Source organism: Camelus bactrianus, chromosome 21 (genome assembly GCF_048773025.1).
Source record: "Camelus bactrianus isolate YW-2024 breed Bactrian camel chromosome 21, ASM4877302v1, whole genome shotgun sequence".
Lineage (NCBI taxonomy): Eukaryota > Metazoa > Chordata > Mammalia > Artiodactyla > Camelidae > Camelus > Camelus bactrianus.
Window position 1 is genome coordinate 4,831,856 of NC_133559.1, and position 24,033 is coordinate 4,855,888.

General features: G+C 35.2%; 1 protein-coding gene across 4 annotated transcripts in view; it reads left to right on the top strand.

Moving 5' to 3' along the window:
- The window catches only part of RPRD2 (regulation of nuclear pre-mRNA domain containing 2), a 71,758-nt gene that overhangs the window by 38,699 nt on the left and 9,026 nt on the right, over nt 1–24,033 (top strand). For 2 of the 4 annotated variants that reach the window (XM_045519205.2, XM_010958487.3), the window contains exons 3-10: nt 6,274–6,374; nt 7,237–7,314; nt 8,585–8,637; nt 9,251–9,377; nt 10,794–10,969; nt 19,134–19,416; nt 20,735–20,995; nt 22,914–23,114. In XM_045519205.2, coding sequence (XP_045375161.2) covers nt 6,274–6,374; nt 7,237–7,314; nt 8,585–8,637; nt 9,251–9,377; nt 10,794–10,969; nt 19,134–19,416; nt 20,735–20,995; nt 22,914–23,114 — 1,280 coding nt within the window. The remainder of the gene's footprint in view (nt 1–6,273; nt 6,375–7,236; nt 7,315–8,584; nt 8,638–9,250; nt 9,378–10,793; nt 10,970–19,133; nt 19,417–20,734; nt 20,996–22,913; nt 23,115–24,033) is intronic. The other 2 variants (XM_010958489.3, XM_010958488.3) reach the window with 1 other exon arrangement.

Genomic DNA, 24,033 nt, shown 5'->3' on the forward strand with positions numbered 1-24,033 from the left:
GTCATGTATATTCAATGGAATATTATTCAGCCATAAGAGAGAAGGAAATCTTGCCATTTATAAGAACATGGATATACCTTGAGGGCATTATAGTAAGAAAAATAAGTCAAAGAGAGAAAGACAAATACTGTATGATATCACTTATACGTGGAATCTATAAAAGCTGAACTCATAGAAACAGAGTAGAGTGGTTGTAAGGGGCTTGGGGTGAGGGAAATGGAGATATGTTAGTGAATGGTACATTCCTCCAGTTATAAAACGAATAAATGCTGGAGACCTAATGTAATAAAAAAAAAAGAAAGAATTATCAGACAGAGTATATAAAACAATTATAAAAATGTTAAAGATTAAATAGAATAAAATGAGTAATAGATAAGATATTTAGACAGGTTTGAAAAAGAACCAATAGGATTTCTAGAAAGGAAAAAGAGACTAAGCTAGGAAAATAGTTCTTAAGAAATTAGAATTCAGCAATAGAGAAGAGGTGGAAAAATTAAGATTAGAATGAGAGGCCTAATTTACATCAAATTAGAATCCAGGAGGCGAAAACTTTTGAATTCTTTTGGAGAGGTAATAGCTGAGAACGCTCTGAAAGTGATGAAAACTTGAATCTCTAAATATAGGAAGTATAACATACTAAGCAGGATAAATAAAAAAGAAATTTACATCTAGTTTGTTTTATAATTCCACTTCATTACATTACAATGAAATTAAAAAACAAAAAGATTTTAAGAGCAATCAGAGTTCATACCTACTAAGATAAAAATAATTTAAAAACAAAACAAAACCAAAAAATAACAAATGTTAGGATGGGGAAATTTTCTACATTTCTGTTAGGAATGTAAAATAGTGCAGCTTCTATGGAAAACAGTTTGATGGTTCTTAAAAAGTTAAACGTAGAATTACTGTATGATCCAACAGTTCTACTCCTGGGCATATACAAAAAAAGAAATAAAAACATGAACTTGAATGGATATCTGTACACCCATGTTCATAGCAGTGCTATTACAATAGCCAAAACAAAGAACCAGTTCAATTTTCAGATGAACAGATAAACAAAATGTGGTTTATACATAAAATGGAATATCATTCAGCCTTAAAAAGAAAAGAATTCTGACACGTGCTACAACATAAATGAACCTTGGAGACATTATGCTAAGTGAAATAAACCAGTCACAAAAGGGTAGCTATTGTATGATTCCACTTACGTGAAGTAACTGCAGTAGTCAGATTCATAGAGACACAAGGTAGAATTGTGGTTGTAAGGGGTTTGGGGGATGTTGTTTAATGGATATAGAGTTCCAGTTTCATAGGATGAAGAGTTCTGGAGATTGATTTCACAACAGTGTGAATGTACATAACATTACTGCACTGTACACTTAAAAATGGTTAAGATGGTAAATTGTATGTATATTTCACCACAATTTTTTAAAGAGGAATGAAGTTCTGATACATGCTACACATGGATGAATCTTGAAAAAATTACTCTGAAATAAGGCAGACACAAAAGGACAAATATTGTATCATTCAACTTAAATAAAATGTCTAGAATAGGCAAATCCATAGAGACAGAAAGTAGATTAGAGGTTATCAGGAGCTGGGGAAAAGAAGTAATAGGGAGTTAATTGTTTAATGGGCACAGAGTTTCTGTTTAGGGTAATGAAAATTTTTGGAAATAGATAGGGGTGGTGGTTGTACAACTTTGTGAATATTACTAATGCCACTGAGTTGCACATTTTAAAAATGGTTAAAATGGCAAATTTTATGATATTATTTTACCACAGTAAAAAAAGAAAAAAAAAGTAAAGACAAAGCAGCCAAAGAGAAAAGACAGAAAGATCACATACACAAGGATTGCAGTTAGACTGACAATAGACTTCTCTGCCATAACAGTGAAAGCCAGAAGGCAGTTATGAAAAATATTTTTGTAACATTGATAGAAAATAGATGTCGGGGGTGGGAAGGATAAATTGGGAGTTCAAGGTTTGCAGATACTAACTACTAAATATAAAGTAGATAAACAATAAGTTTATACTGTATAGCACAGGGAACTATGTTCAGTATCTTGAAGTAACCTATAATGAAAAAGAATATGAAAATGAATATATGTATATGTATGACTGAACTATTATGCTGTACACCAGAAATTGACACAATATTGTAAACTGACTGTATTTCAATTAAAAAAGAGAAGAAGAAAATAGCTGTCAACGTGGATTTGCATACAAAGCAAAACTACTTTCAAAAGCCAGACAAACTATATAAAGATATCTCCAGAGAAACAAAAACAGGGAATAATTTACCATCAACAAACTCCTAAATCACTTTTACTCTGGAAAGTTAGCAGTAAGAGGGATGATGAGTTATACTAGCAATAAAATGTATGAAATATCTAAGAATAGCCTTAACAGGAAATATGTGAAGCCTTGATGAATAAATTTTATTTGGGAATTTTAGATATAAACACATAAATATTAATGTTTTGCTGCAGTATGAATAATGTATTAATAACTCATAGTTGTTAATTAGATAATTTTTTTTCAAATTAATATATCCTAATATAATTCAAATTAAAAATGCCAAAATCTCCCCTCTTTTGGAACTTAACATTACTCTAAAATTACTCTAGGAAAATAAGGAAGTGAGAATATAAGAATTGTTCTGAAATATAATTGTAATGAGGGAAGGTAAGCTACAGTTTTGAAGATAATGCAGTATAATGTAAAAATGGATCAGTGGAACAGAATTTGCAGCCTAGAAAAATATTAATAATTAAATACATGGTAGAGGAAGCACAGTAAATCAGTGAGGAAAACAAATTGTTGTTTTAAAAATATTTTTAGATTGGTGTTTTTTATTTGTTTTTGTTTTAGGGGGGCTAATTACGTTTATTTATTTATTTTTAATGTAAGTGCTGGGGATTGAACCCAGGACCTTGTGCATGCTAAAGCATGCACTAGACCACTGAGCTATACCCTCCCCCTAGGAAAACAAATTATGATATTGAAATAATAGGAAATTATTTAGATTATACCTTAACTTATGTTTTATACCCCAGTAGATTTTAAGTGAGTCATAGAACTGAACATTTTAAAAAATGTTAATCGTTAAAAGAGAGATAAAAGAAAATGAGTTATAATACTTTAAATTTCTGGTAGGAAGACTTTCTACACTTAAAAAGTGGCAGTAGACAAACATTCAAAAAAAAAATACCTGTCCATTTCAGACTATTTCAAAAAACTGAGGAGGAGGAAATGCTCCCTAACTCGTTTTATGAAGCCAGCATCACCCTGATACTAAAACCAGACAAAAGACAACACAAAAAAAGAAAATTGAAAATTACAGGCCAATATCTCTGATGAACATAGATGTGAAAGTTCTCAATAAAATATTACTAAACCAAATCATAAAAGGATCATACACCATGATCCAATGAGATTTATTCCAGAGATGTAAGAATTGTTCAACATCTTCAGATCAGTCAACATGATACATCATATTAACAAAAAGAAGGATTAAAAACTATGTGATCAGGGGGAGGCTATACCTCCGTGGAGGAGTGCATGCCTGACATGCATGAGGTCCTGGGTTCAACCCCCAGGAACTCCATTAAAAATAAATAAATAAAAACCTAATCCCTCTACCGCAAAAAAACCCCATATGGTTATCTCAATAGATGCAAAAAAAAAAGGCATTTGACAAGATTCAATACCCAGTTATGATAAAGAAAAACTCTCAATAAAATGGGTACAGAAGGAACATACCTCAACATAATAATAAAGGCAATATATGACAAACTCATGACTAACATCATACTCAATGGTGAAAAATTTAAAGCTATTCTTCTAAGATTTGGAACAAGACAGTGATGAGCACTCTTGCCACTCTTATTCAGTGTAGTATTGGAAGCCCTAGCCAGAGCAATTAGGCAGGAAAAAGAAATAAAAGGCATTAGAAAGGAAGAAGTAAAACTGTCCCCATTTGCAGATGACATGATTTTAGGTATAGAAAACCCCAATGACTCCACCAAAAACTGTTAGAAACAATAAGTACTGTAAATTTTATGGATACAAAATCAATGTACAAAAATTGGTTGCATTTCTATATGCTAACAATGAGCTAGCAGAACGAGAAATTAAGAAAACAATCCCATTTACAATTGCAACAAAAAGAATGAAATACATCAGAATAAATTTAACCAAGGAGGTGAAAGATCTGCACACTGAAAACTATGACATTGTTGAAAGGAATTGAAGAAGACACAAATAAATGGAGATTGTCCATGCTCATGGGTTGAAAAAATTCACATTGTCAAAATGTCCATATTGGGTACAGCAGTCTATGGATTCAGTGCAGTCTCTATCTAAATCTGAAGGGCATTTTCCATAGAAATAGAATAAAAATGCTAAAATTTATATGGAACCACAAAAGACCCTGAATATCCAAAGTAATCCTGAGAAAAAAGAACAAAACTGTAGGTATCACACTCCCTGATTTCAAATGATATTACAAAGCCATAGTAATCAAAACAGCATGGTATTGGTAGAAAAACAGACATAAATCAATGGTCAAGACTCAGAAGCCCAGAAATAAACCCACACATTTATGGACAGCTAATTTACAACAAAAGAGCAAAGAACATACAATGGAGAAGGGATAGTCTCTTCAATAAATGGGAAAACTAAACAGCCACATAACAAAAAAAAAAAAAATGAAACTAGACCACTGTCACATACCATACACAAAAATTAACTCAAAATGGATTAAAGACTTGATGTAAGACTTAAAACCATAAGACTCCTAGAAGAAAACACAGGCAGTACACTTGTTGACATCCATCTTAGTATCTTTCTGGCTATGTCTCCTCAGGCAAGGGAAACAGAAGGAAAAATAAACAAATGGGACCATACCAAACTAAAAAGCTTATGCATAGCAAAGGAAACCATCAATAAAACAAAAGGACAGTGGATGGGGGGAAGGTGTAGCTCAAGTGGTAGAGTGCATGCTTAGCATGCGTAAGGTCCTGGGTTCAATCTCCAGTACTTCCTCTAATAATAAATAAATAAACAAACAAACAAGCAAACATAATTACCTCCCCCCACCAAAAAAAAAGAAAGAAAAGATAGCCTAACAAGTGGGGGAAGATATTTGCAAGCCATGTATCTAATAAGGGGTTAGTTAATATGAAAAATATATAACTAACTCATATAACTCAACAACAAAAAAACCCAACAACCTGATTTTGAAAAATGGGCAGAGGAGCTAAATGGACATGTTTCCAGAGAAGACATACAGATGGCCAACAGGTGCATGAGAAGATGTTGAACATCACTAATTATTAGGGAAATGCAAATCAAAACCACAGTGAAGTATCATCTTACGCCTGTTAGAATGGCTGTTATCAAAAAGGCAAGTAATAAGTGTTGGAGAGGATGTGGAAAAAGGGGAACCCTCATACACTGCTGGTGGGAACGTAAATTGGTGCAGCCACAATGGAAAACAGTATAGAGATTCCTCAAAAACCTAAGAGTAGAACTGCCATATAATCCAGCTGTCCCACCTCTGACTATTTATCCAAAGAATATGAAAACACTGGTTCAGAAAGATAAATGTACCCGTATGTTTATCAACAACATTATTTACAACAGCCAAGATACGGAAACAACCTCAATGCCTATCAGTGAATAAGGAAGATACAGTATGAATATAATGGAATACTTACTCAGCCATTAAAAAAGATAAAATCTTGCCATTTGCAACAACATGGATGGACCTTGAGGGCATTACAGTAGTCAGACAAAGACAAATACTGTATGATTTACTCATATGGGGAATAAGTTTTAAAAATTAAAAACAAAAATAAATGAACAAACCAAACACACACATAGATACAGAGACCAGAATAGTGGTTACCAGAGTGGGAGGGGGTTTCAGGGAGGGTGAAATGGGTAAAGGGAGTGAATTATATAGAGACGGATGGGAACTTAAACTTTTGGTCATGAACGTGCTGTAGTGTATACAGAAGTAGAAATGTAATGTTGTACTCATGAAACTTACATAATGTTATATGTCATCTATAGCCTCATCTATGTCATTGATAAAAAGTACTGAATACAAGTTTTTAAGATTTTAGTCCTAGACACTAGAAAAAAAATGTTTTAAAATTAATATCAGAAGACATTTGGAAATAATTTTGCTGGAAACTTTATTTTCCGATTTCTAGTTTTCTTGTTGGAGATGTAAGTTAACTGTAGCCTCACTTTTTCTTCTCAGGGATCCATCTGTTTCTAAGTCTATAGAACGAATCTTTAAAATCTGGGAAGATAGAAATGTATACCCAGAAGAAATGATTATGGCATTAAGAGAAGCTTTGAGTAAGTGTCTTTTCTCTCCTGAAAGAAAAATTGAGTCATTTTTCAGTCTTTAAAATTATGTGTATTTTATAGAGCTAGTTCTTTTGCTTAATAATGAAAAATAAAGTTTTGGATTTGGCCCTATTTGTTTAAAATTAAATAGTTAATAAAAGTCTGAATTAAAAGTTAAGTAGAATTGGTTTGGGGAGGGTTGAAATTTATTTTTACTGACTAAAGAAAGTCAAACGTATTAAGTGATGACGGCCATCTCAGTATGTTCCTGCATTTGCTTTACCTTAATTGAGCACTTTAAACTGTTCATCTTTTATGTTTCATGATTATTTCCCTATCCTCTTTTGAAGAATTTTTGGACAGGGTTTCAGGTTTCACTAAGCTATTTGATATTAAGCATATATTAGCATTCTTCAGTCTCTGTTTTGGTTTAGATTTGCAGTAAGCTGTGTACCTGTTTTTTTTTTTTTTTAAGTTACTTAGTTCCTATCTATAAGATGCATGTAATTAAGTCATTGAATAGAAGCTGGTGATATCTGATACCATGACCATAATTGGACTAGAAATTTGCTTTAAAAATAGCATCATCTAAGAAGCTGTTAAATTCTTCCTTTGAATGTTTTACTTGGTATTTTTCAGCTTCCTGCCCTATTCTCAAAATTAGTAATTTCACTGATGTAGTAATGTTTATTTGACAGCTTCTTAGATCTGCTGGGTGTCTTTATCTTTTTATAAAAATGAAAGAAAAGGAAAGAAAGAAACGACACACAGTCTCGGATTGCCTTTTTTCATGCTACAACTTTGACACTGAAGTGGACAGACAGAACAGCTTCCCATAACGCCAGATTGCAAAAACTGAAATGTTTTCCAGGTACCACTTTCAAAACTCAGAAGCAGCTGAAAGAAAATCTGAACAAACAACCGAATAAGCAGTGGAAGAAATCACAAAGTAAGGAACAAAATCTCAACTAATATAAAATTACCTCCTCTTTTTGGAGCAGAAGAAAATGTAGACCATTTGACATCGTACCTGGCATAAACCATGGGCAAGCCTGTGTTTTCCAGGCCTAGGAAGCTCCCAGTGACTTAATAAACCATCATGGAGTTACTTCTTAAAAAATAAAAATAAAACTACTTTTAAACAAAGGAAATGCAAAAAAGGGGTTAAATCAGTGAAGATTCAAGAGTAGTTGGGGGAGTGAAAGAAGAAAAAAATACTTAGTAGTTCCCAGGCTAACTCTCAGGTTCAAAGATGTGTGAAGTTAGAGGCAGCTGGCATTAAACAACAGAGCTGAAGAGGAGACTAGGCATTCAGAAGCATTTCTGTGGGAGCCATGAATTCCTTCAGATTTGGGGATACATTCTACCAGATTAGACATGGGCCTCAAATCCTGGCCAGAAGCTCATTCTCTAACGGGAGCTCCTGCTATCTTTATCACGTTTACCCAGCATGAGATCAAGGGAGTGGAATACTGCATGTGATAGGCTGCTGTGGGCCAAACTGAGGAATATTGAGAAAGACTTGAAAGTGTGGAGGGAACAAGGTGAAAGACAGTGAGAACTGGGAGGTGAAAAAACACTTGGGATGGTTTTGTTCCGGCAAGCATGTGATATTCATCATGATTAAGAGAGTCCTCTCACATCCTATTGGTCATAAGTTGCATGCCTAGGAACAAGAGTCATCATTTCAGCCAAAGTTCAACCGCAGTGATACTGTACTTAGAACTTTCCCTGCCTATTTTTGCTGTGAATTGAGTCAGCAGAAAAAGAAATCCAGAGCTAAATAATAGAGTTGATGTTTGTAAGTGATTTTCTTCAGTCAGTGCTCAGGATTAACTGGATGTCCTGCTCCTGAACACTCATAAGCTGAGGTCCTCTTATACTCAGTCAGACTAGGTAGAAATGTACTTAATGTTATCTCAGTTATCTCCAAATCAATAATTCTAGGACTCCAGTTTATAAGAGTATGTTGGAGGTAAGTAGGTTAGACCTATCTAAATGGTATATTTTTATATTGACCATGCTTGGCAGTGTTAATTTCATATTCCACTATTTATTCCAGTAATTATGATTTATCCTTTTTTAATTGTGATATAATTGTGCATGTTTGACATATATTTAAAGAGTACACCCTTAACTATAAAGCTGGAAATTTTCCTGAATATTAGTCAGCATTTTGCATCTATATTCTTAAATGGCCTTTTGTTTAATTCCAACAGCATCCACGAATCCAAAAGCTGCTCTCAAGTCTAAGATAGTTGCTGAATTTCGAGTAAGTTACAGAATATGTTTAACATGCCAAAGTATTATTCACTCCTTTTGTGTTACAGTTTTCAGTATGGTCCAGTAAGGTTTATTTTTATTCAATTGTATATTAGTTATATTTTCAGCATGTTTGAACTGCTCTAAATGAATCCAGATTGGAATCAGATTACTTAAGCATTTTATCTGTTCCCCAATGGAAGAAATAGCCTTCTTCTAAAATATCTATTATCGCCTAAGTTCTATATTGAACCCCCGTAACAAGGGGTGCATCTTCCTATGAAGCTCTACTAAATTAAAATTTGCTGTTAGCATAATAAGATTGTTATCTAATTAAAATTTGAAGAAGGTGTAAGTGGGCTTTTGTCAGTTTCAGTCTTAACCCTGTATCCATAAATAAGCTTTGAATAACTAACGAAAAGTTACATACTTTTAAAGTATATAACTGAAAATACGGTTTTGGCATGAGAATTGGTATCGATATCCCTCATTATGAGGAAATATGAAGGGGTTTTTCCCTTTTGTGGTTTTGTTAGTTTTTTTTAGTCATATTTTACTTTAACGGGGAAAGATGGAATAAGTGAATGATCTCATAAATGAAATATGACCCTGTCTGTGTCCAGTCTCAGGCCCTCATTGAGGAGCTGTTGCTGTACAAGCGCTCAGAAGATCAGATAGAATTGAAAGAAAAACAGCTGTCAACTATGAGGGTGGACGTGTGCAGCACAGAAACGCTCAAATGCTTAAAAGGTAATACATCCTTTTGAACAGAATAACTCAGATTTTCTTTCCAGATATATCATTTTCATGCGATTAGACCGACTTCTTCTGTAAAGTAAAGTCCTAATGTTGTAGAAAGAAGCTGTGGCACTGTTTCCCAGGTCGTGATTTCATGCATGTCAATTTCTTAAGTAAATTCCTGTTCCTTCACATTGTACACCCTAAACTTAAACAATGTTATATGTCAGTTATAGCTCAATAAAGCTGAAGGAAAAATAAATAAATAAATTTTTAAATAAGTAAATTTTGTCATTTTCCCTACTTGTAGTCCTTTCTTGATGTATTGGATTACACATATTATGTATAGATAGTTATTTCGCATGTGTGATTAACCGGTTTGGGTATACTCTTTAATAAGATCGCTGAAATGCCTCATAAAATCTAATTACTTGGTGTCTTTTTCTTACATTGTAAATTATAAATGATAATTTATTAGAACATAAATCTGATGAAGGTAGAAATTATCCTTACTTGTTCGTTGCTGTATCCTAGTGCCTAGAGCAATACGTGGTACATAATAGGCATTTGATAACTATTATTGAAATAATGAGTAAGTGGCTACCAGCTTAATCATTTTGGCACCTATTTTGTTGTTATACCGTGCTTTAAATTTAACATTTTACCTAATTTAATCCTCATAACAACCCATAGAATGGAAGCATATTAAAAATCTCCATTTTATACATGAGAAATCTGAAGCCTCCTAAGGAGGTAAGAAATTTGCCGAAGTTACACAGCTGAAAAAAGGCAGAGCCCAAATTTGTGTCCACATCTAAGGCCATATTCCAGCATCATTGGGGAAAAAGTACTTACAAGAGTAGGTAATAGTTTGTAATGTCATTATGGTCAAAAAACAATAATTTATGGTGCTCTTCTAGTATCAAATTACCAGGAATAATCTTCAAATAGGAAAGAATTTTTAGTGTAATACACACAGAGGTCACTTTACTTTTCTGAACCTCTGTTTTTTCATCTAAGAAATGTATCTTATTACATTCTGTAGTGTAAAGGTAAATGGTATAAGTGTACAGAATTGAGCTTTCTTCCTTTATTCCTAAGTAGCAGTATGGCATCACATTTGTGAAAGAGCAATTAACAAACTTTCATTTAGTTGAACTTTCTTTTCTTTACCTTAATTACAGGTGTCTTCCTGATGCACTCTTGTTTCATTCTAACAGGATCACATGAAACATTTAAATAATCTGTTTTGTGATTTTTGTGATTTGGAGAAGCTTCTTTAAGGTGAAACTGTGAGACCAAGAATAGCACACACTAAGGCAGCAAGAACAGGTTCACAGGTTATCTAGAGAAGAGTTTTCTTCAAAAGTTTGATTTTTAAAATTTTTCCTTTTTATCCTGAGATGAATATTTCCTCTGTTGTTTCAGATAAGACAGGTGGGAAGAAATTCTCCAAAGAATTTGAAGAGGCAAGTGCCAAGCTGGAGGAATTTGTGAATGGACTAGATAAGCAAGTGAAAAATGGGCCCTCACTAACAGAAGCACTGGAAAATGCTGGAATTTTCTATGAAGCACAGTACAAAGAAGTAAAAGTGGTGGCCAATGTAAGTAATGATGGAAGCTGTCTGAATGCTGATTATTTACTATGTATCAATAATTGTTTATATGTGTTATCCAACTCTGTGAGGATAAGCATCATTACTTCCAGTTCACAGATGAAGAAGTTACTTTTAAAGAGGGTTAGTAACCTCATACAAGGTAATAATGTAGCCAGCAAGTGGAGGCATTGAAACTAAGGCCTAGGGCTTCCAGATGCGGAAGCTCATGAGTGCCGTGACCGTTAAACTTTGCTGGAGCCTTGACTCTTAGCATTTCGAAGGGGGTGTGCCAAGTTACTGCTTCAGGATATCAAACTGGGCAAAACTGTGTATACTTTTTTTTTTTTTTTTAACCTCAGGGCCTTCTTTCTTCCCACCTCCACTGGAAGGAAGGTTGATTAATTGGACATTTGTCTAATGACCTCTGAAAGAAACTGTTTCATACTTTGTCTTTATTTTTTTAGTTTTAATCAGTATATATGGTTATAAAAGTATATGCTTTTTCAGATTTTACCAGTGCCACTTCCTAGAAGCAATTTCTCTAACTCATTTAGCTATTTTTTTCCCTGGCATTTGCCTTCATATTTCTGAATAATATACTCATATTATTGTTTCTTGATTTGTCTTATTTAAAAAGTATCTGTTAACCTCTTGGTGTGACAAATGGGAGTTTAGCTTATACTCACCTGCCTTCCCTCTTCTGCTAATATCATTATCTAACTGTTTACAATGTGTTGATTCCCTTTGTAAATTGAAGCACCAAATTTACTATTTTTGACCACTTCTCTAGATGCCCCACTTTGGTAAAATGAGGGTATTACCATCCCTGTCCTTCCCCATTAGTTTTCATCTATCCCTTCAGTTTCCCAACATCAGTTAACTATATTTACTTCTGCATTGTCAAGGTTGATAATGTTTACCTTCCATTCTATAATTTTAATTGTCTTTCTTGATCTAAAGGTTGAAAATTAGTAAGACTTACATTAAAATTATGTGAACATTGTTCACTGTAAGGTCTTGTGGTAACTCTGTTTATATTAGAGATTTTTTGTTTTTTCCTAGAATTTCTATTTTTCTTGCATTGATTGCCTTCTAGCCTCTTTTTTCCTCTCTTTATAATAAATTCTCCATCACATCAGATATTCTGAAACCACATTTCACGCCGGAGACCTCCTTACCTGAGCTTCTATTTTCGTGCTCCAGCTTTAGGTTTCTGGGTCTCATCTTAGGACTATTCTTGACTACTGTTCTGAGCTGAGGCTTCTGTTTTCCAATTTTCATATCTTCTTTTCTTGGTTTTCTCTCCTATTTTGCTGGAGCACGTCCTCAATTAATTCCCCCCCCCCCAAAAAAAGAGTTTGTGGGAAATAAATTTTCTGAGTTCTTATACTTAAAAATGCCTTTATTCTGTGTTCACATTTGCTTTGATAGACTTGGCTGTTTGAAAACCATGTCCCCGCACAGCTTAGGAGGCATTACTCCGTTGTCGTTAGTGTTGCTGCTGTGAAGTCTTCACGAGATCTTTGCAGGTGGCTTTTTTCCTGTTTGGAAGCTTTTACAGATTGGTATTCTTTAATTCTGGGATAACTTCTTTGCATTTTCTCTTTACTGGACATTGATAATCACAAGTCAGACCTCCTAGATTGATCCTCTGTGTGTCCTGTGTTTTCTCAGCCTTGATCTTTTTGTTTTCCTTTCTGAAAGATGTAGAGTCTTTTTTCCTTCCCTCTTGTTACCTCGGTCTTTCTTTTTTATGGTTCTGGCTTTCTTAAAAAATCAGATAATATTTTTTTGTCCATTCAAGTTTAAGAATAAGATTTGAAAAAATTGGGGGCTCTACATAGACAGAGATTATCTACTCTTGAGTTTAATTCAAGAATGCATAATAGTGATGATAATAGTCTGTGCAGGTAAGGAGCTGGTTGTTAGTCGGGACAAGAAGAGCCCTAAATGTCAGAAGACTGGATCCTTCTGCCAGGTTATTTTAACTCTTTAGAGAAGAATTCTTATTTTTTTACCTGGGACATAGTGCCTTGGCTGCCAAGTATGAAGATTACAGAGGAGGTAGTACTGAGTATGTGGTATTCTCACTTGTAATTTCTGTTATCAGCCTCACTACTCACTCCACTTTTTTATACTCATCATTTCCAGAATCAAAACTTCTGAGGGATTCTACAGACAGATCAGCTCCTTTCCCTGATAAAACTCCTTTCTGTATACTCCTGACCTCTTTTTTTCCCACACTGACTCATCATTTCTTACTCTTACGTCCACTTTCTATCTTCTAAAAATTTATGGAAACCTTTTTCTCAGGTATGCTTCTTGTTACTGGTTTGTACCTTTGTGTTCCTTTACTGTTCACTTTATAGGAATCCCAGGAGGAAGAGTCACTGAATAGGAGTGGTCAGTTAACCGTTTTGACCCATTTTATAATTTTTGAGGGGTGAACCATCATCACTTACTTATGAAATTGTATAAAGTCATTTAGTCTGTGTTGAAGGAGCCTCAGAAAATGACTGGGAGAGTTTTGTTCAGCAAGCATTTATTGAGCATATGTAATTGCAGTTCTGTGTGATAAATGCTATAATAAAGGTAACTAGGGTGCTGTGAGAACAGACTGAATAGGTGCTTTACCTAATTTGGGAATGGGGTATAAGATACAGAAATTTTTCCTCATTAGAGAAACTCTGAATTTGTGGTCGTTAGCTAAACAAGAACCCATATTCTCTGAAGAGCTTTTTCAAAAGCATGGGAACATAAGAGAGCGTGGCAAAATTGGTAGACCCGAAAGTAATTTCTTATAACTGGATATGTATGAGGAAGTGATAAATAAAACTAGAGAGGGCGTCAGGAACACAGTTCTGAACAGCCTGTTGATTGTAACGTCTTTGAATTTTGCACTGAAAGCAGTGGGAAGCAGTTGTAGGATTTTAATTTTGCTGGTGATGTGATCAAGTTTGCATTTTAGAATCAAGATAGCAGAATGCAGAAATAGGAGAGTATTAGAGGCAGAGAGACAAGTTAGGAGGTTATTGAAATAATTCAGGTTGACCTATGTGGAAATACTTAAACCTTTAAGCAATATTTTCAAAAAGATTTTGACCACAGTCCACAAGAAGGAAAGATTTTGTATGAAAACTGAGAACCACATGCACACGAGCACATGCACACAGCAAAAGCTTCACAAACCAAAACTTACTCTTATTATATATGATACACTGGGAGGTCTGCTTTCTTCTATGTTACTTCATTTCCTGCACTTTTTTCTTGAGATGAATATTTAGTTAATTGATTCTCAGCTTGTTAAACTTTATATTTAATACAGTAAATTTCCCTAGTCTAAGCTGCATCCTGTAGGTTTTTCTACTTAAGTGTGTCTTTTACAAACAGCATATACTTGGGTCTTGTTTTTGTTTTATTAGTGTTGGTTTTTAATCTGACTGACAATCTTTACCTTTTGATTGGAGTGTTTATTCCATTTCTTGATTTGCTTGAGTTTAAGTCAGTCATCTTGATACTTGTTTTCTGTTTGTCCTGTGTGTCCTTTGTTTCAGTCAATAGACCTTTAAAGAAATTCAGGGGGGAACGTGGTCTTTTTGTGTTTATCCCTTCTGGAGTTCTTCATTCCTTTTTGCAGATCCACATTTCCACCTGGGATCATTTCCTTTCAGCCTGAAGCATTTAACATTTCTTGTAGCACAGCACTGTTGGTGATGTATTTCTCAGTTTTTGTTTGTCTTAAAATATCTTTATTTCACCTTCATTTTTGAGAAATATTTTCACTGGGTAAAGAATTCTAAATTGACATTTTTTTTCTTTCATTACTAAAAAAACGTTACTCCCATCTGTCTTCCCGTGCTGTAATGAGAAGTCAGCTGTACCTAGGTTTCTTCTTTGTAGTTATCCTGCTTGGGGTTCACTGAGCTTTTTGGATATGTGGTTTGATAATTGTTCATCAGTATTGGAACCTATTTGATTACTGTCTTTGAACATAATTCTTTTCTTTCATTCTCTGTCTTCCTTCTAGGACTCCAGTTGCATGTCCCATCTGTTCTTATATTTCTGTTCCATTTTGTTCATTTTTTATATCTGGACCAATTTTTGGCCACTTTATATTTACCTGTCTTCAAATTCAGGTACTCTTTGTTTCACTGAGCCCAGTCTGCTGTATTTTTCAGTTCTAGAATTTTCATTTGGTTGTTTCTTAGAGCTCCTTTTCTCTGTTGAGATTTCCTATTTATTCATCCATTCTTCATCTTTTCTTGAAAATTCTTTAACAAATTTGTAATCACTGTCTTAAAGACTTTGTATGTTTATTCCAGTATCTCGGTCATCTAGGTATGTACTCCAACTGGTTTTGCTGTGCTATTTTTGGTGTACTTTAGTCATATCTGTTACATCCCTTTGCAAGTCTAAGAATATATTTTACAGGAAACATACTGGTGATACTTATGGAGGCTGTGAATTGTGTCATTTTCCTTTAAAACATACGGAGTGTTTTTTTGTTTTTTTTGTTTTTTTTTTTTCCCCCTGGCAATTTTAAGTTATCAGTGGATCACTATGATACAAAGGCTTGTTTTTAGGCTTTGTTAAGGTGGGTTTGTTTAGACAACCCTTAGTCCTGGGACATGGTCTTTACTCCTAACCCATGGCCTTTGTGGGGTTTTAATAGAAAGTGAAGGTGTTTACTAGGCCTCTAACTTGACAGTGCATAAACTCTGTAAACTTTCTGTCTGGCATTGTGCAGCTGCTGAAATTTCTCCTCAGATCTTTAGCTTCTTAGCTGCTGCTGCTTTCAGGTTCCTTGGAGATATCATCACAGGAGCTATATCCACCATCTAAATTTATATATTTTTTTATTGTTACATATTTTAATTATACACACACACATAATCTATAGTCATTTTATATAGTCAGTGTTAAGTGTTGAGTAAAAATAAGTATTAGACTTAATTTTATTGTGCTGCAATTGGCTGCTATTGTTTTCTCATTCTCATCAAGAAAAAAAGGGAGAGGGCCCAAATTCATAAAATCAAAAAGGAAAAAGGAGAAGTTACAGCTGACACCTAAGATATACAAAGGATCATAAGAGGCTACTATGAGCAACTATATGCCAACAAAATGGACAACCTAGAAGAAATGGACAATTTTTTAGAAAGGTACAATTTGCCAAGACTGAGCCAGGAAGAAGTAGAAAATATGAACAGACCAATTACCAGCAGTGAAATTGAATCAGTAATTTAAAAATTCCCAACAAACAAAAGTCCAGGATCAGATGGCTTCGCAGGGGAATTCTACCAAAAGTTTAGAGAAGAGTTAATGCCTATCGTTCTGAAACTATTCCAAAAAATTGCAGAGGAAGGAACACTTCCAAACTCATTCTATGAGGCCACCATCACCCTGATACCAAAACCAGACAAAGATACCACAAAAAAAGGAAATTACAGGCCAGTATCACTGTTGAATATAGATGTAGAAATCCTCAACAAAATACTAGCAAATTGACTCCAATAATACATTAAAAGGATCATACTCCATGGTCAAATGAGATTTATCCCAAGGATGCAAGGATTTTTCAGTATGCACAAATCAATCAATGTTATACACCACATTAACAAATTAGAATAAAGCATATGATCATCTCAATAGATGCAGAAAAAGCTTTTGATAAAATTCAACATCCATTTATGATAAAAAAAAACTCTCTAGAAGAGTGGGCACAGAGGGAACATACCTCAGCATAGTAAAGGTCATATACAACAGACCCACAGCTGACATACTCAGTGGTGAAAAGCTGAAAGCATTTCCTATAAGAGCAGGAGCAAGACAAGGATGCCACTTTTATTCAGCGTAGTTTTGGAAGTTTTAGCCACAGCCATCAGAAAAGAAAAAAATAAAAGGCGTCCAAATTGGAAACGAAGAAGTAAAACGGTCACTGTTTGCAGATGACATGACACTATATAGAGGAAATCCTAACGGTGCCGCCAGAAAACTACTAGAGCTCATCAATGAATTCGGTAAAGTTGCAGGTTTCAAAATTAATATACAGAAATCAGTTGCATTTCTACACACTAAAATGAAATATCAGAAAAAGAAATTAAGGAAACAACCCCATTTACTGTCACATCAAAAAGGATAAAATACCCAGGAATAAACCTACCTAAGGAGGCAAAGGACCTGTGCTCTGAAAATACGAGACACTGATGAAAGAAACTGAAGACGACTCAAACAGATGGAAAGATACACTGTGGTCTTGGATTGGAAGAATCAGTATTTTTCAGATGGCTACACTGCCCAAGGCAATATGCAGATTCAATGCAATCCCAATCAAATTACCAATGACATTTTTTACAGAAATGGAACAAAAAATATTAAAATCTGTACGGAAACAAAAGACCCAGGATAGCCAAAACAATCCTGAGAAAGAAGAATGGAGCCGGGGGAATCAGGCTTCCTGACTTCAGACTATACTACAAAGCAGATCGAAGGGGAAGTGGTAGAGCGCGTGCTTAGCGTGCACGAGGCCCTGGGTTCAGTCCCCAGTGCCTCCGTTAAAAAGTAGTAATAAATAAATAAACCTAATTACCTCCACTCAAAAATTTTTTTTGATTTAAAAAACAGTATATGGTACTGGCACAAAAACAGATGTACAGAGCAATGGAATAGGATAGAAAGAGCCTTCCTCTTTCATCAGAATCTTGGCCTTGCTGATTTTTTCTGAGTTACCGGTGCAGACCAACAAGACTTAAAAGTTCTGCCTTTTTCTTTATACTATTTAGTAGTAGCCCTCTGCCTTTTCCTTTTGCCTGAATTCTCAAAATTTTTGCCTGGCTCCCCAAAATGAGCAGGACCCTGAGAGAAAAAGCAGCTACAGAAAAGCCCACTTAGCTCTCCTCTTGGTCTCCTCTTACTATAGAAATTGCCACGTGAGCATTGGTCGCCTGCGCACTCTGCAGTACATTCAGATGTGTGTCTGTGTGTGTGAGTGTGTGTATAAATAGGTACGTGTACACATCTGGCTTTTCTAGTTGTTCTTGATGGGAGCATTGCTCTACTGCAAGCTACTCAATTATATCCAGAAGCAAAAGCTCAGTTCTAGTATATTCTTTTCTGTTCCACCCCATTTTTAAAATTAATACTGCTTCTTCGACTAATCAAAATGATTCCACAATCTAATAGTCCAAGACTCTTAACAAAAAAAGAAAAAGAAAAAGACCCACAGCTTCAAGGCAGTGGCAATTAAGATAATCAGATGAATAGATTTAAGCCAGGTGACCAAGGTTATCAACAGTGGTACATCATATTGATTGTATGTAACCTTGATGTGATGTGATGACAGTAGCACTTCACCTCTGTGGTCTTCCTCCCCAAGACCCATAACCCCAGTCTAATCATGAGAAAATCATCAGACAAACCTCAGTTGAAGGACAGTCTACAAAATACCTGATCAGTAATCTTCAAAACTGACAAGTTCATCAAAAACAAGGAAGGTTTAACAAACTATCACAAACAAGAGGAGCCTAAGAAGACATGACTAGTAAATTATGGGATCCTGGAATAGAAAAAGGACATCAGATAAAAACTGAGGAAATCTGAGCAAACTATGGACTTTAGTTAATAAATTATCAAGACTGGTTCATTAATTGTGACAAGTGTGTCATACTGATGTTAGATGTTAAGAATAGGGGGAAATTGGGTATGGGATAGAGGGGAACTCTATTTTTCACAGCAGTTTTGTACACCTAAAGTTGTTTTAAAATAAAAGGTTGGTTTTTTTAAAAAGCAATAGTGTTTGACCTCTCAGGCTGTACTTTGTTTATGGATTTGATTTTTGTCTTCTTGGTCATTGCTGTATCTCCAGTACCTAGAAGAGTGCCCAGCACATTTAGGCTCTCAATAAATACTGGTTGGTTGGAGGGGAGGGTGAGAGTAAGAGAGGATGAATTACAGATGACCTCTTACTTCCTAACTTGAGCAACTTTGTGGATGGTAATATTCATTTAGGGAATACAGAAGGCAGAGGTGGGAAACTACTCTGTGCCTGACAGCTGATAGTTTCTTATTTTATGCTAGTGATACAGTTAATAATAATGGGGAAATCTGATCAAAGTCAAAATGGTAGCTTCTTGGTTATTTCTCAGAGGAGTAAACTCTTCTTTTTCTCCAATAGGCATACAAAACCTTCGCTAATCGAGTGAACAATTTAAAGAAAAAGCTGGATCAATTGAAGTCAACCCTTCCTGATCCTGAGGAATCACCAGTCCCTTCCCCAAGTGTCGATGCTCCCTCCCCAACTGGTTCTGAATCTCCTTTTCAAGGAATGGGAGGTGAGGAATCCCAGTCACCAGCCATGGAGAGTGAGAAATCGGCCACACCTGAGCCTGCAACAGATAATCGTGATGTGGAAGATATGGAACTCTCAGATGTGGAGGATGATGGGTCAAAAATCATTGGTATGTCCTTCTGTGATTAGTAGGCACCTTGTGCCTCACCTGTTTTGTTTTCCCACCAGTGAATCTGCCACAGGCAGGTATTAAAAGATAGTTTAATCCTTAAAAGATTAGAACACCAATGTAGCATTATTGTCTCCAGAGCAGTGGTTCAGGATTTGGTATGCCGTGTGGGTTAAGAATCACTGCTCACATCCTCCAAAAACAAACAAACAAACCTAATTACCTCCCTCCCCTGCCAAAAAAAAAAAAGAAGCACTGTTCACAATCTGTCCTGTTCCCTGTGGTAGCCACCGACTCCACGTGACTAAGCGTTTGACATGTGGCTTGTCCAACTTAAGATGTGTTCTATTTATAAAATACATGCTGAAAAAAAGAAATACATGCTAGATTCTAGAAACTTAGTACCTTAAAAAAGAGTGAAAATATCTCATGAATAATTTTTTATATTTGTAACATTAAAATGAAAATATTTGGGATATTGAGATAAAATATATTACTAAAATTAATTTTACCTGTTTTCTTTTTTACTATGATTAGTATGTGGCTTGAATTATATTTCTATTAAATAGCACTGCTCTAGAGGGAGGGCCGCTTATGCTGGAATTCCTTATTCTCTGTCACTCTTGGCCTTCAAGATTCCAAAGCCACAGTTTGTTAACCACACTTTCAAAATTAACCTGGATTGGAGAACTGTTTCTTTGACAACTCCAGCTTTTATAAGTATTCTTATTAGGCAGTTTGGCTTGTGTTGAATTTAACGCACTATCCATATAGTGCATAGCCTTTGAAGTATTAAGAGGGGTATACTGCAAAGGCATCAAGAGCTAAAACATTGCATTAGTGCCTAATTGCACCCACCAGTGGACCAATTTCAGGAAGCGAAACGAAATACATTGACATATAAACAGAGTTTCTGTCTCTTAGAAAGCTCTCGGGTTAATGGCAAAGACAAGACAGGACAATTTATGGCATAAATATCATTACTGAAAAACACAACACTGATGTGTACCAAATAATAATAACATGATTCTAGAAATGTACAAATTTAATACACAGATACTAAGAAGATACTAAGAAATCATTAAAAAAGCAAGATAAAAGATGCATTTGAAAAATTCATTTAAGCAAATATTAAAGTTGAGAAGGATCATAAATTATAAAGAGTATTTTTTTTTAAAAAAGTCATGAAGTGAATGATTTTTCTCTAAAGCATAGTGCTTTTTACCTCCAAATTAGGAAATATTAGGACAAACTATTTTGTATTGGAAGCAGAGTCTGGAAAGTCATAGGATTCAGTATCGTCTCTTTGTTTAAACAGTAGAGGACAGGAAGGAAAAACCGGTGGAGAAGTCAGCTGTATCCACTTCTGCACCTGCAAAGCCGACAGAAAGTATCTCAAAAGCCTCTTCATGTACTCCAGTGCCTGTGACCGTGACAGCAACCCCACCTCTTCCAAAGCCTGTGAATACGTCTCTTCTCTCCCCTTCTCCAGCACTGGCTTTGCCAAACCTGGCTAATGTGGATCTGGCAAAGATCAGTTCCATCCTTAGCAGCCTGACATCAGTCATGAAAAATACTGGTAAGTAAGCCCAGTAAGGGAGATAAAAACTTACTTGCATCTTTCTAATTGAGCCGTCAAGTCTGGGTTTGGCTTTTGTTTAAGCAAGTGTTTTTTAATTCAAAGTAATGTTTTAAATTAAAAATTAAAACCAGTATGTGGTCATTATAGAAAAATAAGAATAAGTAAAAAGAATAAAATAAATATTCATATTTCTGCCACCCCAAAGGAAACCACTTGTTTTTAACCTTACAAGTATGTATAATGTGTGTGTGTGTGTGTGTGTGTGTGTGTTTTAGGAGATTAAATATTTGTAATAATTTTTCTTTCAATAATTGAAGCACATTGCATATACCGTCAGTCCTCTATATTCATGGGTTCTGCATCTGCAGGTTCTGCATCTATGGATTCGACCAACCATGGATCGAAAATATTTGAGGGGGAAATTTTTCAGAAAGTTCCAAAAAGCGAAACTGGGATTTGCATCGCCCCAGCAACTATTTACATAGTATTTACGTTGTATTTACAACTGTTTACATTGTATTAGGTATTATAAGTAATCTAGAGGTGGTTTAAAGTATATGGAAGGATGTGCATAGGTTATATGCAAATACTATGCCATTTTATAAGGGACTTGATCATCGGCAGATTTTGGTATACGTGGAGGTCCTGGTACCAATCCCCAGGGGTACTGAGAGACAGCTACTGTTTGAAACCGACTTAAAGTTTAACTACATATCGTGAACGTTTTTGTAAGTCATTGAATATTCATCTATGTCATTTAATAGCTACATAGCATTCAGTAATTTATTTAAACCTTTATTATGAGAACATCTAGTATGTTTCCAATTTTTCACTGTTATAAAGAATACTGTAATGAACAACCTTGATGCTAAAGTTTTATGCACAACCCTTCTTAAGAGGGTTGATAAGTATGTAGGGCTTTCTTTAAATGAAAATTTTAATGAAAATATGCAAAAGTAGAGCCCCTCTATGTGCTCATCACTCATCTTCAGCAGTATAAGCACGTGGCCAGTCTTGTTTCTGCTGTGCCCTGCCCAATCCTGATTATTTGGAAGAAAATCCCAAGTACTTAATTTCTTCATAAATAATTAAATATGTACTTCTAAAAGGTAAAGACTCAAAAACAAATCAGCGTGTAGGTTAAGTCTTCTCGTGTTATGACTAAAATGATCTTTGAAAATGTACTGTTTTGTTCCAAGTACATGAAAGGTCCCATTGTTCCTCAACCTCTCCATTATATTTTTTTGTTTTAATCTTTGTCAAATTCAGTCTTAAAAAATTATTTGTTCTAATTTTCATTCCTTTGATTAAAGATATGATTAAAATTTCTTTCATTTGCTTATCGTTTATTTTTCTTTGTGAAATATCTTCATATTTTTGATCATTAAAAATCAAAAATTATTTTCTTTTGTTTTTATATATATTTTGTCCTATGTTAAAAGTCAACCCAGTGTTTTAAAATTTAAAAATGTAAAAGTTGGTTAAATAATCTTATTTTAAAGTTAATTTCAAAAGGAAATAATTTTATCACATAGAACTATGCAATGGCCAGGTTACACAGTTACAATGGCTGTTATCATAATTAGCGAGCAGTATTGATTGAGCGCCTACAGTACTCTGATGTGTAAGTTCCACTTGGTAGAGAAAAGAGAAATGGATTCTTTAGTCTATTTCTATTAGGGCTCTGAAAACTAATGCATACATATGGGAAAAAAACCTTAATACTTGTTTAATTTAAGCGTTCCAAGTAGACAGAAGCAAATCTTCATCTAATTTTCAGGTTTTTTCTTTGTACAAGATGGACCATTCGTGGATCAGTCACAGAATTCCTCTTAAATATACCAAACTGGAAAATACTGTGAATTTAAAGGTCATTTTGAATTGCATTTTCTTGAGTTAATCTTTCTGCCACCAGGGGTCAGTCCTGCATCAAGACCTTCTCCAGGAACTCCTACAAGTCCCAGCAACCTCACCAGTGGCCTGAAGACACCTGCACCTGCCACGACAACATCTCACAACCCTCTGGCAAATATCCTCTCGAAGGTGGAGATCACCCCAGAGAGCATTCTGTCTGCTCTTTCCAAAACCCAGACACAGTCAGCCCCTGCACTGCAAGGTAAATTGACATGTGCCAGAGGGATCTGAATTGTGAATGTTTGTCTCCAGCTTAATCCTGGATTCCATTTCTGAGGAACCCAAAGCCATGAAATGTGTAATACAGTTAATTCATTATTCTCTTTGTATTTATCACCTACGAGCTGGCATTTATAGAATTACGAAATGTCAAAGCTGAGAGAGACTTCACATATCATGTAGTCTAATCCCTTCCTTTTCAGGGGAGGAAATTAAGGCTCAGTGAGGTGATGTGACCTGCTGCAGGTTACACATCTGTCTCTTCAACGATGAGCTGAGACCAAAAGCCCGATTTCTTGACTGGAGTCCAGTATTCTTTCACCTACCCCAAGACACCCGTCAGGGCTGCTTTTATTCCATCTCTTTAGTCGGGTTAGTATATGTTGAGGTTTACATATTCTAATGTTAACAGAAGCTAAAGGTAGTAGGAAAGATCAGTCTGCTGTCAGAACTCTCACGAGGCATGATTATCTCCTTTTTGTGTCCCAGTGGTTTACGGAGGCCTCTGGAGATGTCATACCTTTTTCGGCTTTTTGCCTGCCTATTATCTCTACCTTTCTGATCCTCTCATTCAGCTTTGCTGACCATCTGTTTTGTGCCTAAAACTGTCTGCTTCTAACATTTTTTTCATAAAGCTTACGTTGCTCTCTGTTCTCAGACCCTCCAGATACCAACAATCTCTTGTAAGCACCTCAGTGTAATTATGCAATGAATTTTGAACTGTTTCAATATAGTGATTTACTCTCTATCAGTAGTTCTCAACCAGCAGCCTCCAGGGGATATATGGCAGTGTCTGAGGACATTTTTGTTTGTCACAACTGGGGTCAGGGTGGAGGTGCTACTACATCTAGAGGGTAGGAGCCAGGGATGTTGCTTAATTAATCCTACAATGCACAGGGCAG